Source organism: Muntiacus reevesi, chromosome 7 (genome assembly GCF_963930625.1).
Source record: "Muntiacus reevesi chromosome 7, mMunRee1.1, whole genome shotgun sequence".
Lineage (NCBI taxonomy): Eukaryota > Metazoa > Chordata > Mammalia > Artiodactyla > Cervidae > Muntiacus > Muntiacus reevesi.
The window spans coordinates 41,652,540-41,666,966 of record NC_089255.1 but is presented as its reverse complement, the minus strand read 5'-3'; the positions used below and the strand labels follow the sequence as shown (position 1 = coordinate 41,666,966).

General features: G+C 39.1%; 1 protein-coding gene and 1 non-coding gene across 3 annotated transcripts in view; both read left to right on the top strand.

Annotated features, from left to right (window-relative positions):
• The window catches only part of L2HGDH (L-2-hydroxyglutarate dehydrogenase), a 49,625-nt gene extending 41,742 nt beyond the window's left edge, over nt 1-7,883 (top strand). Inside the window, exon 9 of one of the 2 annotated variants that reach the window (XM_065941902.1) lies at nt 3,215-7,883. In XM_065941902.1, the coding sequence (XP_065797974.1) occupies nt 3,215-3,410 (196 nt within the window). In that variant the 3' untranslated portion in view covers nt 3,411-7,883. The remainder of the gene's footprint in view (nt 1-3,214) is intronic. The other variant, XM_065941901.1, reaches the window with a different exon arrangement.
• LOC136172807 (U1 spliceosomal RNA) lies at nt 5,276-5,439 on the top strand. Its single transcript, XR_010664140.1, has one exon. It is a non-coding gene; the product is annotated as a U1 spliceosomal RNA (small nuclear RNA).
• Nucleotides 7,884-14,427: the final 6,544 nt, after the last annotated feature.

Sequence of the window (14,427 nt, the reverse complement as noted above, 5' to 3'; positions counted from 1 at the left end):
TTAGAAAATGGACTTATGGTTGCCAGAGAGTGGGGGAGGGATAGTTAGGGAGTTTGGGAAGATTGTGTACACACTGCTATATTCAAAATGGATAACCAACAAATAGAAACTTAAACCATGAAACACTTTATTTAATGGATTCATAGAACTCCTTCACCCTCGTTACAGAGTACTCATGTTATTCAAGTCCTCACAAAACATTTACATGTCCTTTTGTTGCAGTCTAGTTTGGTTGAATATTAATAATAAAAATTCCTTATACCCTTCCATCGAGTTTGGAAATTAAGATGGAGTGGTTGACTTGCCCTGTATCACCACTCCCAATTTAAATATGCTCATGTGAACTTCTATTTTTAGGTTAACAGTAGACCCCATGGTAAGTTTTATAAAATGCGAAATTGTCCTATTTGGAACTGGCCAAAAATGTTAGTGGGCTTCCATGGTGGCTCAATGGTAGAGAATCAGCCTCTTAATGCAGGAGACATGGGTTTAATTCCTGGGTCAGGAAGATCTCCTGGAGAAGGAAATGGCCACCCACCCCAGCATTCTTGCCTGGGAGATCCCATGGACAGAAGAGCCTGGCGGGCTATCGTCCATGGGGTTGCAAAAGCGTCTGACACAACTTAGCAACTCATCAACAAAGGTGTCAGTGGAGGCTTGTCATAGCTATTTTCTAGCCCACGGGATTATGCCTGCCACAGAATAATAAAGCAATAAATACAACACTTCTCAGAAGAATAAATGCCATTAGTTACATATTCACCTGTTGTTTCTAGACATATTTAAGGGTCTAAGACTTGCATTCCTATTAAATTTAGTTACAAATAGGGCAAAATATGTTGCTAGAAATAACATTAAACAGTTAAATATAGCTAAATTTACAAATATTGTATTTTCTGAATCATTTGTTCTTTCAGCTATTAAAATAGAATTAAAGGTTAAACAATTAAAATTTTCTAGAGACTGAGCATGTATGCTCAGTCATGTCTGACTCTTTGTGACCCCATGGACTATGGCCCACCAGGCTCCTCTGTTCATGGGATTTTCCAGGCAAGCATACTGGAGTGGATTGCCATTTTCTCCTCCAGGGTGTCTTCCTAACTCAGGGATTGAACCTGTGTCTCCTGAATTGGCAGGTGGAGTCTCTGTGCCACCTGAGAAGCCTCTATTGAATACTTCTTATGTACACAATTAGGGCAGAAATAGGAGTGTTGTGCAAGATTCAATTCTGGCCCTGAAGATGTTTATGGTTTATTTTACCTAAAACTTCAAGTTAAAAGTATTTACCTGAAGATAAGGGGGAATGCCTGTATGGAATCATGCAAAGAAAAACCCTGGAGTTTCATTAAGTGCTGAATAGGAAACATGAACACATGAAGAATTTGATAATTTAAACATTTCATATGAAATAGTAGTTCAACCTAAATTAAGTTCCTTAGAAAAACTTAATCTTGTATATTGTTTTTTACAGTTTGGATTATAGGTTTTGAATACTTGGGCAGGAATGTAGGGGATGTTGAAAAAATAGTTGGTGTTTACAAGAGGAATAAATAAGTATAGACACATTTTAACTAGTTAATTAGCATTAACTTCTCTTTGCTTCCAAAGAGTAAGGAGAATATACTAACAAAACCTTCATGGAGAGAAAAGTTTTTTGAACACTCAACATCAGTAGCTGATCATGCCACTGTGCGTCCCCTCATTTGGCCATCTGCTAGATAAAAGGAGAGGGACAAGAAAACTCATAGAGATGCTCACAACAGCAACTGGATTATTATCCAAGAAAAGAGAGGAGAGATGCTGTTTTGATGAGCTGAGAGAATTTATAAACACAGAATTGACCTAAATGGACCACACCCTGGCCAATAGGCTGTTATATATCCTTACCCTAAGAAAATTCAGCTTCCCATTCTGTCTTTTTGTGTGGTAGTGATGTATCTGATTCTTACCTGGAAATCTTTACAGCTCAGAAATCTCCTGTCCAAATTCCTTGCAGGCTTCAGTATTCTTACTTATCTCTCTACAAATGAACTTTTTAGCTGTGTGACTTCTGGCAAGTTGCTTAATCTTGCTATTTTCTTTGCTGTTAAATATAAACTATATCAGCGTCTTAGAGCTGTGAGGATTAAATGAGAGAATTCCTAGCATGGATTAAAGACTTGGTAAAAAAAAAAAAAAAAAGGCTATTATTATCATGATCTTTCCTTAGTTAGTCTGCGGTCTTAGAGGGCAGTACTCTTCATAATGTTCTTCGTATCTTCCTCAAGTGCGTATCTGCATTGGCCCAGAATCATTCAAAATTGTTTAATATCATTGCCTGATTTCTTGAGTCGTGGTGGTATATAAAAGGCACCTGTTTTCAACTGTTTTTTTTACATGGTTTCAGTGGAGGTACTTTTGGACTCCAAAAATATTTTATTCAGGTTTTATCTGTAACATTTTTTAAAAACTAAAAAGAAAACAAATCTAATTTGTGAACTCAAGTGTTATAACGCAGAACTTTTAGTATTAAAGGATCTTACTGTATTAGGCAAGGTAAAGCAACGCAAGGTTTAATCACCAAGTCTTGTCCGACTCTTTGGACTCCATGGGCTGTAGCCTGCTAGGCTCCTCTGTCCATGGGATTTTACAGGCAGGAATGCTGGAGTGGGTTGCCATTTCCTTCTCCAGGTCATTTCTCTTTGATTGAAGGTTATCCTGATATTAAAGGCTAAACTGTTAAAAATAAAAACAAACTACAAAACAAGAATTTGCTACCATTTGCAAATGTTTTTCTCCATAAATTTTAATAGTATTCAACCAAAACAAAACACAACAGTACATAGAAGTCTGTAACTGCTATAGGAATGTAGCTGACACATATAATTCTTGGTTTCTTTGCTTTGTATCAATTAGAAAAGCCTTATATTCTAATGACTGATTTTATAATAAATTCATTTTGTAAATTCAAATAAAAATAAATCTAGTCTAATTAAGTATGGATTTATCTGCTACTTTTGGAAAGAACCCATTTGTGTATTTTAGGCTAAGGATGTATGTTTGACAGGCTACAACTGACAGCCTTTGGCTAATTACAAACTGGTTGGGTTTTCACATAACTGTACACTTAAAAGAGTAAAGACTTTATTGCTTTAAGAATACTTTGAAACCACTGACACATATGTAAAGTGTCCTCTCTCTCCTAGTCAGATGACTGCCACTCTTGCTTTTGCAGGGGCCCCGCTGGAGTAAGAGCCCAAGCCCTGGATAAAGATGGAAATCTCATAGACGATTTTGTATTTGATGGAGGCGTTGGGGACATTGGGAGTCGCATTCTTCATGTGAGGAATGCACCTTCCCCTGCTGCCACTTCTTCGCTTGCAATTTCTGGAATGATTGTAGATGAAGTGCAACAAAGATTTAAATTGTAAATAATGAAAGGAGCTAGGTGTGCATTTTGATCTCCACATTCAGCAAAAGAATTTACTAACTACATTCTTTAAGAAAATTGGTTTAAAATGTCATTTTTAGGTATGCCATTTAGATAACCACTGAATTTTTTAAATTGGCAACATGGAAATAACATATTTTTAAAGTCCATGCTCTTTAAAAAGGTACAGTTGTATCTTTCCTTCTGACTTTGCTAGTGATCTATCCTCATGAGATTTGGCTTTTTTGGAATTTCTGGGAACTAAAGCATGAAAAAGTGATTATTCCCTTAACTTTTTGGCTTTATAATATCTAAGCTTCTTTTTGTCTTGCCTAGACAAGAAAATATATTGTAGATTGCAAACCTCCTTTTAATTTCAAAGAATCATAAAAAAAAGATCATATTATTTAGAGTAACAGTAATTGGGGATTTTAAATTATTGATTAAAAATCCATGAAATTTCACATTTTGAAGTAGTTTGAGTAAGATGCTATCTAATCTATATTTGTAAAAAATAACTTTGCAAAAGAAGTTCAAAGTATTTATTCTTCTCAGTTTCTTACAATTGACTTGATCTTGGGTCATCTGTAAATCTTAACAACAGTCCACTATGAGTGTTTTGTTTATTCTTCAGTCTTCTGTGGTCAAAAAACCAGAAGAACTTAGAATCCTGACGCTGACATACAGAACTTTGTAATTTAAAATAGTATTTACCTCTTATATCTCTAGTCTTCAGTTATACCAAGGTTCTCAAATGTTGACCCAGATCACTAATGATTCATGCCTACTTGACTTTTCCGGAATCCTATAAACCTTTAGGAGGATATTTCTTCATTTTGAGGAAATACATAATTTTGAGGCATTCACTTTTGTAAACCGCAAAAGTGCCTTACAATCATGTGTATTTCATGAGTATTTTAAATTGTTGCCCAGTGCCATATTGTCTACTGTGTACTATATATTATATGTGTATGTGGTATCTATTGAAATGATTCTTATAGTTCAGAATGTTAGAAAACAGAAATATAAATGGGAATTAGTTAGAATATGAGGAATCTTTTATTACAGAACCACCAATTAAGTGAGAAATTTTCATCCATTCCCTCACATACACTCTCTCTGGATTAATCTTCTAGTCTTAATTTTTTCTTTCCACTCATCCCTAAAACTGTGTGATGGATGAGTTAGAAAAATGAGCATTTTGGTGGATAGGAAAACTTATCTGTTTTCTTCCTTTTCACTTCAAGCCAATAATTACATTGATTGAGCTACCTCAGTAATTGATTTGAAAGGAAAGGCTACACATCATCAGCTCATGTTCCAGAATAGCACATTCAGGTAAATTGATTAGGCTGTTATTTGACACTTGGGATCAGCATACATACCAAAAGCAGTTGGAAAGTATTCACAGAGGAAACAAGCCCTAATGATTCTTCATAACAACTGGTTCCTCCAAGAAGTGTAACACACAGGGTATTTTCTGTATTTTCATTACAAGGCTATTTGGAGATGGAAAATACTCAGTTCTCTATTTTATTGACAGTAAGATTGTATATACACTAAGCTGTGAAAGATTGAAATTATAAAAATAACTATCCTAATTAAAGCAACGCTCATTCCATTTGGATCTTTACCATGCCTCCAAAAAATCATGAAATAATTATTGAAAGTGTTTTGAATGTGTAGATTATTCTATTTGTAAAACATTTTGTATTTGTCCATAGAGTCTTGTTGTGGAATAATGCTATAATATTTTAAAGTTTTGTGTATTTCTAAGACAGAAGAAATTATATTAATATTAAAAATATTTTAATGAGCCTTGGTTTTGTGAACATAATTTTTAGTTTCATAAAAACTCTTGGTTCAATACTTGCCTGGCAGGGGAGATACCATAAACATGAAGGTGGTTTTTCCAGTGTGCAGCTCATCTGTTGCACTCCGGATAGGCTGACCCTTGCAATGTCCCCAGATGTGGGAAACTTGGCTGCATAATTTGTGGTAGTGGGGGACTGTGCTCACTCTTTCCCCTGGGTGTTTTTTTTTCTTTCTTTTTTCTGTTTTAATGATAGAGATCCCTCAATAACATTTTCTAGGGGTCCAGTGGTTTGTGTTTATCTAATAGTGAAGATAACTTTTTGTGCATCATCCATTTAACATGGGTACTGAATGGTGGTGAACATGACACAGGACATGGAGAAATAAAGATTTTTAAAAAAATTCTGATTCATATAAACTTTATGTTTGAAACATGAACTATTGCAGGATTTAGATAGCAATCATTGAAAAAAAGCTTGAATTTGTGTATCACATAAAAATGAGGTAGAGTATTTGTGTTTTGGGTAAAAAGTGGAGCACTTTCCTACCGTGCTGTGCTCTGCTAAGCTGCTTCAGTTGCGTACAAAAATGGCTTTCCATTTGGTAGTGGTGGCAATATCTGGATGACATCAGTATCATCTTCATACACCCCTGCCAGGCAAGTATTGAACCAAGAGTTTTTATGAAACTAAAAATTATGTTCACAAAACCAAGAGACCCGGGGAACATTAGAGTGCTTTCTCCATGGGCAGGGGGGCAATAAATAAATCATCCTGGAATTTTATACAAAATTATTGTTCCTCTAGGGAAGACATTTTTGGTATGCTATCTCTTACAGGAGATTGAGGTTCTGGTCATGAGACACCCATAATGGTTACAGGGCAAATGATCTGTCTTGAGTGCCTACTCCAACTTCTTTCCAGCAGGTGGACTGTACGAAGACCAAGTTAGCTACAGCAATGGACCATGAAAGTGAGTGACAACTACATTTATTGTTTCTTGTGGCATAGCTTTGGTTTGCTACTGATTGGCAGCACTTGTAGCTTTAAAGAAACTGAAGAAATAGAAGAGAGTAAATGGGAGAAATGTTGAGTAAGTCCTTCTTAAAAATGTTTTTCAGTGGGAGAATATTAGTGGTAAAATTTTTACTGCCTTTTAAAATTTGAGATGTTAAAATTTGAGTTGTCAAATGACTGGGTCATTCAAGTTATCGCCTTAAAACCTTTCTAAATTCTAGAAGGACAAGTAAAATTACAATGAGGTGTCACCTCACACTGCTAGAATGGCCATCATCAAAAAGTCTGCAAATAATAAATTTTGGAAAGGGTATGGAGAAATAGGAGCTCTCCTACACAGTTGGTGATACTGTAAATTGGTGCAGCCACTATGGAGAATAGTATGACAGTTCCTTAAAAAATTAAAAATAGAGTTACCATATGGCCCAGAAATCCTACTCCTGGGCATATATCCAGAAAAAAACATAACTTGAAAAGTTACATGCATCCCAATGTTCATTGCAGCACTATTTACAATAACCAAGACATGGAAGCAGACTAAATATCTGTCAACAGAAGGATGGATAAAGATGTGGTATATATACACAATGGAATATTACTCAGCTGTAAAAAAAAAAAAAGAATGAACTAATACCATTTGTAGCAACATGGATGGACCTAGAGATTATCACACTAAGTGAACCAAGCCAGACAGAAAAACAAATGCCATATCACTTTTATGTGGAATCTAAAAGGAAAAAAGAAGACACAAGGAACTTATTTCCAAAATGGAAACAGACAGACAAAGAAAACAAACTTATGGTTACTAAAGGGGAAAGGAGGAGTGAAGGTAGTGATAAACTAGGATACTGGGATTAACATATACATAGTACTATGTATAAGATAGATAACCTACAAAGACCTGCATAAACTGCTATACTCAAAATTATGTAGTAACCTATAAGGGGAAAGGATCTGAAAAACTATATATATATACACACACACACGTGTGTGTGTGTGTGTGTGTATGTAACTGAATTGCTATGCTGCACAACTGAAACTTACATGATATTGTAAATTAATTATTAAAAATTTTTTACATAAATTCTAAAAACAAGTAAAATTACTATCAAGTTATGATAGTATATTAATTTTAACTCAAATTTATGATTAAGTTTTGTTACATATCCACAGGTTCTCCCTGTCATGGTATTAGTGTATTTTATACTTCTATTTTTTTAACACTTGAAGGTGGTATTTCAGTGAGGTTGGAATTTTTCATTTAAAGAAAGCAGCTTTTAATTAATGTTTTGAATCAGTACAACATTCATTTAGTTGAAAATTCAAATCATAAAAAAGTACACAGTGGAAAGTCTCCCTCTCTAGCCACCCAGTTCTCACCCCTGAGGCAGTGAAAATTGTCAATATCTTGTGCAGCCTTTCAGAAATAGATATAATAAAACATTGTCTCCATTTTTAAAATACAAGTGGTAGCGTATTCTGCATACTGTATTATATACACCCTGCTCTTTTCACTTTGCAGCATTTCTTGGAGAATGTTCAAGTGACTTGAATACAGTGGCCTAGTATTTTAAAATGACTTTATAGGTTCCATTCTCTGAATTTATTATTTGTTGAACCAGCCCCTTATTCCTACTGATGATTATTTGAATTGTTTATTTCTACTGTGTTTTTCCTTGTTTTGCTATAATAAACAGTACTGGAATGAATAATCTTGTGCAAAGTCATTTCACATATGACTTTCACATACCTATAGGACATATTCCTAGAATTTATTGGGTCCAAGGGTTTGCAACCTTAAAAACAACAGAATGATCTCTGTTCATTTCCAAGGCAAACCATTCAGTGTCACAGCAATCCAAGTCTATGCTCGAACCAGTAATGCTCAAGAAGCTGAGGCTGAACAGTTCTATGAAGACCTACAAGACTTTCTAGAACTAACACCCAAAAAAGATGTCCTCTTATTACAGGCGACTGGAATGCAAAAGTAGGAAGTCAAGAGATACCTGGAGTAACAGGCAAATTTGGCCTTGGAGTACAAAATGAAGCAGGTCAAAGGCTAACAGACTTTCGTCAAGAGAACACACTGATCATAGCAAACGACCTCTTCCAACAACACAAGAGAAGACTACACATGGACATCACCAGATGGTCAACACCAAAATCAGATTGATTATATTCTTTGCAGCCAAAGATGGAGAAGCTCTATACAGTCAGCAAAAACAAGACTGGGAGCTGACTGTGGCTCAGATCATGAACTCCTTATTGCCAAATTCAGACTTAAATTGAAAAACGTAAGGAAAACCACTAGACCATTTAGGTATGACCTAAATCAAATCCCTTATGATTATACAGTGGAAGTGACAAATAGATTCAAGGGATTAGATATGATAGAGTGGCTGAAGAACTGTGGATGGAGGTTCATGACATTGTACAGGAGGCAGGGATCAAGACCATCCCTAAGAAAAAGAAATGCAAAAAGGCAAAATGCTTCTCTGAGGAAGCCTTACAAATAGCTTAGAGAAGAGAAGCTAAAGGCAAAGGAGAGAAGGAAAGATATACCCATTTGAATGCAGAGTTCCAAAGAATAGCAAGGAGACATTAAAAAAAGCCTTCAGCGATCAGTGCAAAGAAATGGGTGAAAACAATAGAATGGGAAGGACTAGAGATCTCTTGAAGAAAATTAGAGATACTAAGGGAACATTTCATGCAAAGAAGGGCACATTAAAGGACAGAAATGGTATGGACCTAACAGAAGCAGAAGATCTTAAGAAGAGGTGGCAAGAATACACAGAAGAACTATACAAAAAAGATCTTCATGACCCAGATAACCACAATGGTGTGATCACTCACTTAGAGCCAGACATCCTAGAATGCGAAGTCAAGTGGGCCTTAGGAAGCATCACTATGAACGAAGCTAGTGAAGGTGATGCAATTCCAGTTGAGCTATTTCAAATCCTAAAAGATGATGCTGTGAAAGTGTTGCAGTCAATGTGCCAGAAATCTGGGAAACTTAGCAGTGGCCACAGGACTGGAAAAGGTCAGTTTTCATTCCAATCCCAAAGAAAGGCAATGCCAAAGAATGTTCAAACTACCGCACAATTACACTCATCTCACATGCTAGCAAAGTAATGCTCAAAATTCTCCAAGCCAGGCTTCAACAGTACATGAACTGTGAAATTCCAGATGTTCAAGCTGGATTTAGAAAAGGCAGAGGAACCAGCAATCAAATTGTCAACATCCGTTGCATTATCAAAAAAGCAAGAGAGTTCCAGAAACACATCTACTTTTGCTTTATTGACAATGCCAAAGTCGTTGACTGTATGGATCACAGCAAACTGTGGAAAAATCTTAAAGAGATTGCAATACCAGACCACCTGACCTGCCTCCTGAGAAATCTGTATGCAGGTCAAGAAGCAACAGTTAGAACTGGACATGGAACAATAGACTGGTTCCAAATCGGGAAAGGAGTATGTCAAGGCTGTATATTGTCACCCTAAGCTTATTTAACTTATATGCAGAGTACATCATGTGAAATGCTGAGCTGGATGAAGCACAAGCTGGAGTCAAGACTGCCAGGAGAAATGTCACTAGTCTCAGAATGCAGAAGACGCCACCCTTATAGCAGAAAGTGAAGAGGAACTAAAGAGCCTCTTGATGAAACTGAAAGAGGAGAGTGAAAAAGTTGGCTTAAAACTCAGCATTCAGAAAAGTAAGATCATGGCCTCTGGTCCCAACACTTCATGGCAAATAGATGAGGAAACAATGGAAACAGTGACATACTTTATTTTTTGAAGCTCCAAAGTCACTGCAGATGGTGATTGCAGCATTGAAATTAAAAGACGCTTGCTCCTTGAAAGAAAAGTTATGACCAACCTAGACAGCATATTAAAAAGCAGAGACATTACTTTGTCAACAAAGGTCCATCTAGCAAAACTGTGGTTTTTCCAGTAGTCATGTATGGATGTGAGAGTTGGACTATAAAGAAAACTGAGCGCCAAAGAATTGACACTTTTGAACTGTGGTGTTAGAGAAGACTCGAGAGTCTGTTGAACTGCAAGGAGATCCAAACAGTTCATCATAAAGGAGATCAGTCCTGAATATTCATTGGAAGGACTGATGCTGAAGTTGAAACTCCAATACTTTGGCCACCTGATGGGAAAAACTGGCTCATTTGAAAAGGCCCTGATGCTGGGAAAGATTGAAGGTGGGTGGAGAAGGGGATGACAGAGGATGAGATGGTTGGATAGCATCATGAACCCAATGGACATGAGTTTGAGGGGTCTCTGGGAGTTGGTGATGGACAGGGAAGCCTGTCATGATGAAGTCCATGGGGTTGCAAAGAGTTGGACACAACTGAGTGACTGAACTGAACTGAAGGGTTTGTGCTTTGCAACTAGGATATTGTCACATTGCCTCTGATGGAGACTTACCGGTTTACAAGTCTCACCAACAATGTATCAGAATACCCATTTCCCCATATTCTCACCAACACAGTATATAATCAAACTTTCTGATTTGTGCTATTCTAATAGGTGAAGAGGAACTAAAAATCCTCTTGATGAAAGTGAAGGAGGAGAGTGAAAAAGTTGGCTTAAAACTCAACATTCAGAAAACTTAAGATCATGGCATCTGGTCCCATCACTTCATGGGAAATAGATGGGGAAACATGGAAACAGTGGCAGACTTTATTTTGGGAGGGCTCCAAAATCACTGCAGATGGTGATTGCAGCCATGAAATTAAAAGATGCTTACTCCTTGGAAGGAAAGTTATGACCAACCTAGACAGCATATTAAAAAGCAGAGACATTACTTTGCCAACAAAGGTCCATCTAGTCAAGGCTATGGTTTTTCCAGTGGTCATGTATGGATGTGAGAGTTGGACTGTGAAGAAAGCTAAGTGCCGAAAAATTGATGCTTTTGAACTGTGGTGTTGGAGAAGACTCTTGGGGTCCCTTGGACTGCAAGGAGACCCAACCTGTCCATTCTAAAGGAGATCAGTCCTGGGTGTTCATTGGACGAACTGATGCTGAAGCTGAAACTCCAGTACTTTGGCCGACTCATGCAAAGAGTTGACTCACTGGAAAAGACCCTGATGCTGGGAGGGATTGGGGCAGGAGGAGAAGGGGACGACAGAAGTTTAGATGGCTGGATGGCATCACCAACTCGATGGACATGAGTTTGAGTAAACTCCGGGAGTTGGTGATGGACAGGGAGGCCTGGTGTGCTGCGATTTATGGGGTCGCAAAGAGTCAGACACGACTGAGTGACTGAACTGAACTGAACTGAACTGAATAGGTAAAAAATGATAACATAATTTAAATTTGCATTTTTTGTTATATGAGAAAGTTGTTCATCTTTAATAAGTTTGAGACATTTTATATTTTCTTTTCATATCCTTTATTTTTTTATTATTACACTTTAGTCTTATAAATTTATAGGAACTCCTTTAGATATTAGGGAGATTAACTGTAGGAAATAAGTTGTAAATATTTTTTCCAGTCATTTACCTTTTGGCTTAACTTATGTTTTTCTTTGGTATACCTTTTCAAAATAGAACTTATCAAGCTACATTTTATGTCATAGTAGAAAGGTCTTTGTACTCTGAAATTATAAACAGATTATTTTATGGTTTTATTTTTTATATTTAAAAATTTGACACATCTGGGGATTAGCCTAGTGTACAGTATAGGGTATGGATCCAACATGTTTTCCTGGATGGCCCATTTGACTGGGAAACTTCTTACTGGTGTCATTCTTGGATTATCTTCCACATGCACGTGGATCACATTTCTGTTTGTCTAGCCTAGAGATCATAGCTCAGATGCTTGTAGAGATGAGGCAGGTTACCTAAAAGGGTGAAGAGTGCCAGGTGGGGAGGCTAGCCAGCTTCAAATGGGATGGCATGCTTTTCTAAAGAGGCAGCCAGTACCCCCTGCCTGCTGATCATTCCCTTGCAGGGAGCATCAGGGCCCAGTGTTACCAGATCTTTGTCAAGAGAAGCTGGAAATCCAGATTTTTTTACATGAAATCTCTTAATTTTAAAATATTAACATCAGCTTTAAAAAGTTAAATACCAGTTCTGGTTGAACAAAATATGTCTTCAAACCTGATTTGACTCAGAGAAGGCTCCTAATCTCCTTAGCCAAGAATGAAACTTACCAGCTCCACTCTCCTATAAGAAAACACAACCCCAGTCTAGTAGCTGGACAGTCTAGCAGTTTATAGCTGGAGTTCAAGAAGAGAGAGAAAAGTAAAGAGGTCAAGATTAGCCAAGGTCTTTGCCCTCACTTATGGAAAGATTCTTTGGAGAAATACAAGCATTTCACTATTCTACCTTTTATCCTAATTACATGGGAATGTGGATGTGGCCATTCTTTTTAAAGGGAGTATTTCTTATTTATAGTAGTTTCAGGGGTACAACATAATAATTCAATATTTTTTTATATATTTTGCTCTTCTTGAACTTACTACAAAACAATGGCTATATTTTCTTGCTGTACAGCATATCCCTGTTACTTATCTATTTGAAAAGGTTCTTGATTCAGTGGATACTTGAATTAGAAAAATGATCTCCTAAGTTTTCCTAGTCTGCCATTATGATTTTGCCAAAATGACAAAATGATGCTTGTTTTAACTGCTCTGCTACTGATTTTGAACTGATTTTGAAGCGTGGCACACTGGCTTTTTGTACCTTGTTTTTCCTTTCCCTTCCTCAGTGATGGTGGCTGGCAACAATCTATTGTAACTCATGTATGTGTTCAGCATCTTCAGTGGGATGAAATTTATGCTAATGATAAAGTTTCCAGAGTCTTCAATTCAGGAGGGGTTAAGGTCTGGGGATCTTTTTGGGGTTGCTAGTGAGTAGTGCTGGCCCCATGGGCGGATCCAGGTTTTGTGGGACCTGGTTTCCATGGTGGCTCAGAGATTGAAGTGTCTGCCTGGCAATGCGGGAGACCCAGGTTTGATTCCTGGGTCAGGAAGATCCCCTGGAGAAGGAAATAGCAACCCACTCCATTCTTGCCTGGGAAATCATGGACGGAGGAGCTTGGTGGCCTACAGTCCACGGGGTCACAAAGAGTCGGACACGACTGAGTGATTACACTTCATTAGCAAAATAATGCAAAAATACGGGAAGTTTTACCAAACGGTATAAAATTTCTGTGAACACATAAGGGCTCGTGCAAGTGAAGGACTTAAGTTCAAGCTTGATTAACGCTGCCGTCTGCCTTTTATGGCCCTACTATGCGCCAAGGACTTTCCACTCCTCAGCTTCTTCAGTCCCCACAACACTACGCTATGAAATAGTTACATATACAGAAGCGCTATTAAAACAAACACATTAATAAACACATTAAACACATTAAACATCGTGTCCAGCCTGAAAACCCCTTTCTTTCCAAGTCTATATTGCTTCCCACGACTGGAGTTCTGGGGCTTGAGGAATGGCATCGAGTCAGGATTGTCGCGGGAAAGAGTGTGTAAAACGCAGTCAGGGAGCTAGGGAGTGTTTCTGAAACTGGCTCGCAGAAAGCGCCCAGGAGAGGGGCACTCCGGAGGGAAGGCCCCCGCGCCCAGCCGGCGCCTCGGCCAGCTCTGCGGCGCGCATGCTCCGTGAGGGGCTGCTCCAGCTACTCCGGTTAATGAGCGCGCGGCGGAGGGGGCGGGCCGAGCCGCGGCCGCTGGGATCTGAGCTTGGCGGCGGCCCTGGGGCGCTGTGCGCGGCTGCTGAAGGGGCGGCGGCGGCGGCGGCCGGCACTGTGCGCGCAGGAGTGTGGCTTGCTCGCCCGACGCGCACGCCCGGTCGGTCCCCAGGGCCCTCTGGAGGTGACTTGGGCGGCCCGGGCAGGGCAGCGTTTGCAGATTGGGAGGGCGGAGATGAGGCGATGAGGACACAAGCTACCGTCGCCTCTGTCCGCCTACTACGGCCGTAGCGGGAGTCGGGGCGGGGGCGAGGCCAGCAGTACCCACGCCGGGCTGCGAACCCAGACAAAGGAGGAGCAGCAGCCCCAGAAGCGGGCCAGCGTCGCCGGGAAGGGAGGCCGCTGCTTTAGTCGCAGCCGAGGGTCGCCCGGGCTCACGGGCCGCCGCGCTTCCCCTGAGGAGGCTGCGCGAGGAGAGGTCGCGGGGCCGAGGAAGCCGCCCCCGGAGCCCCCGCCCGCCCGCCGGCGCCGCCTCCGAGCCGCC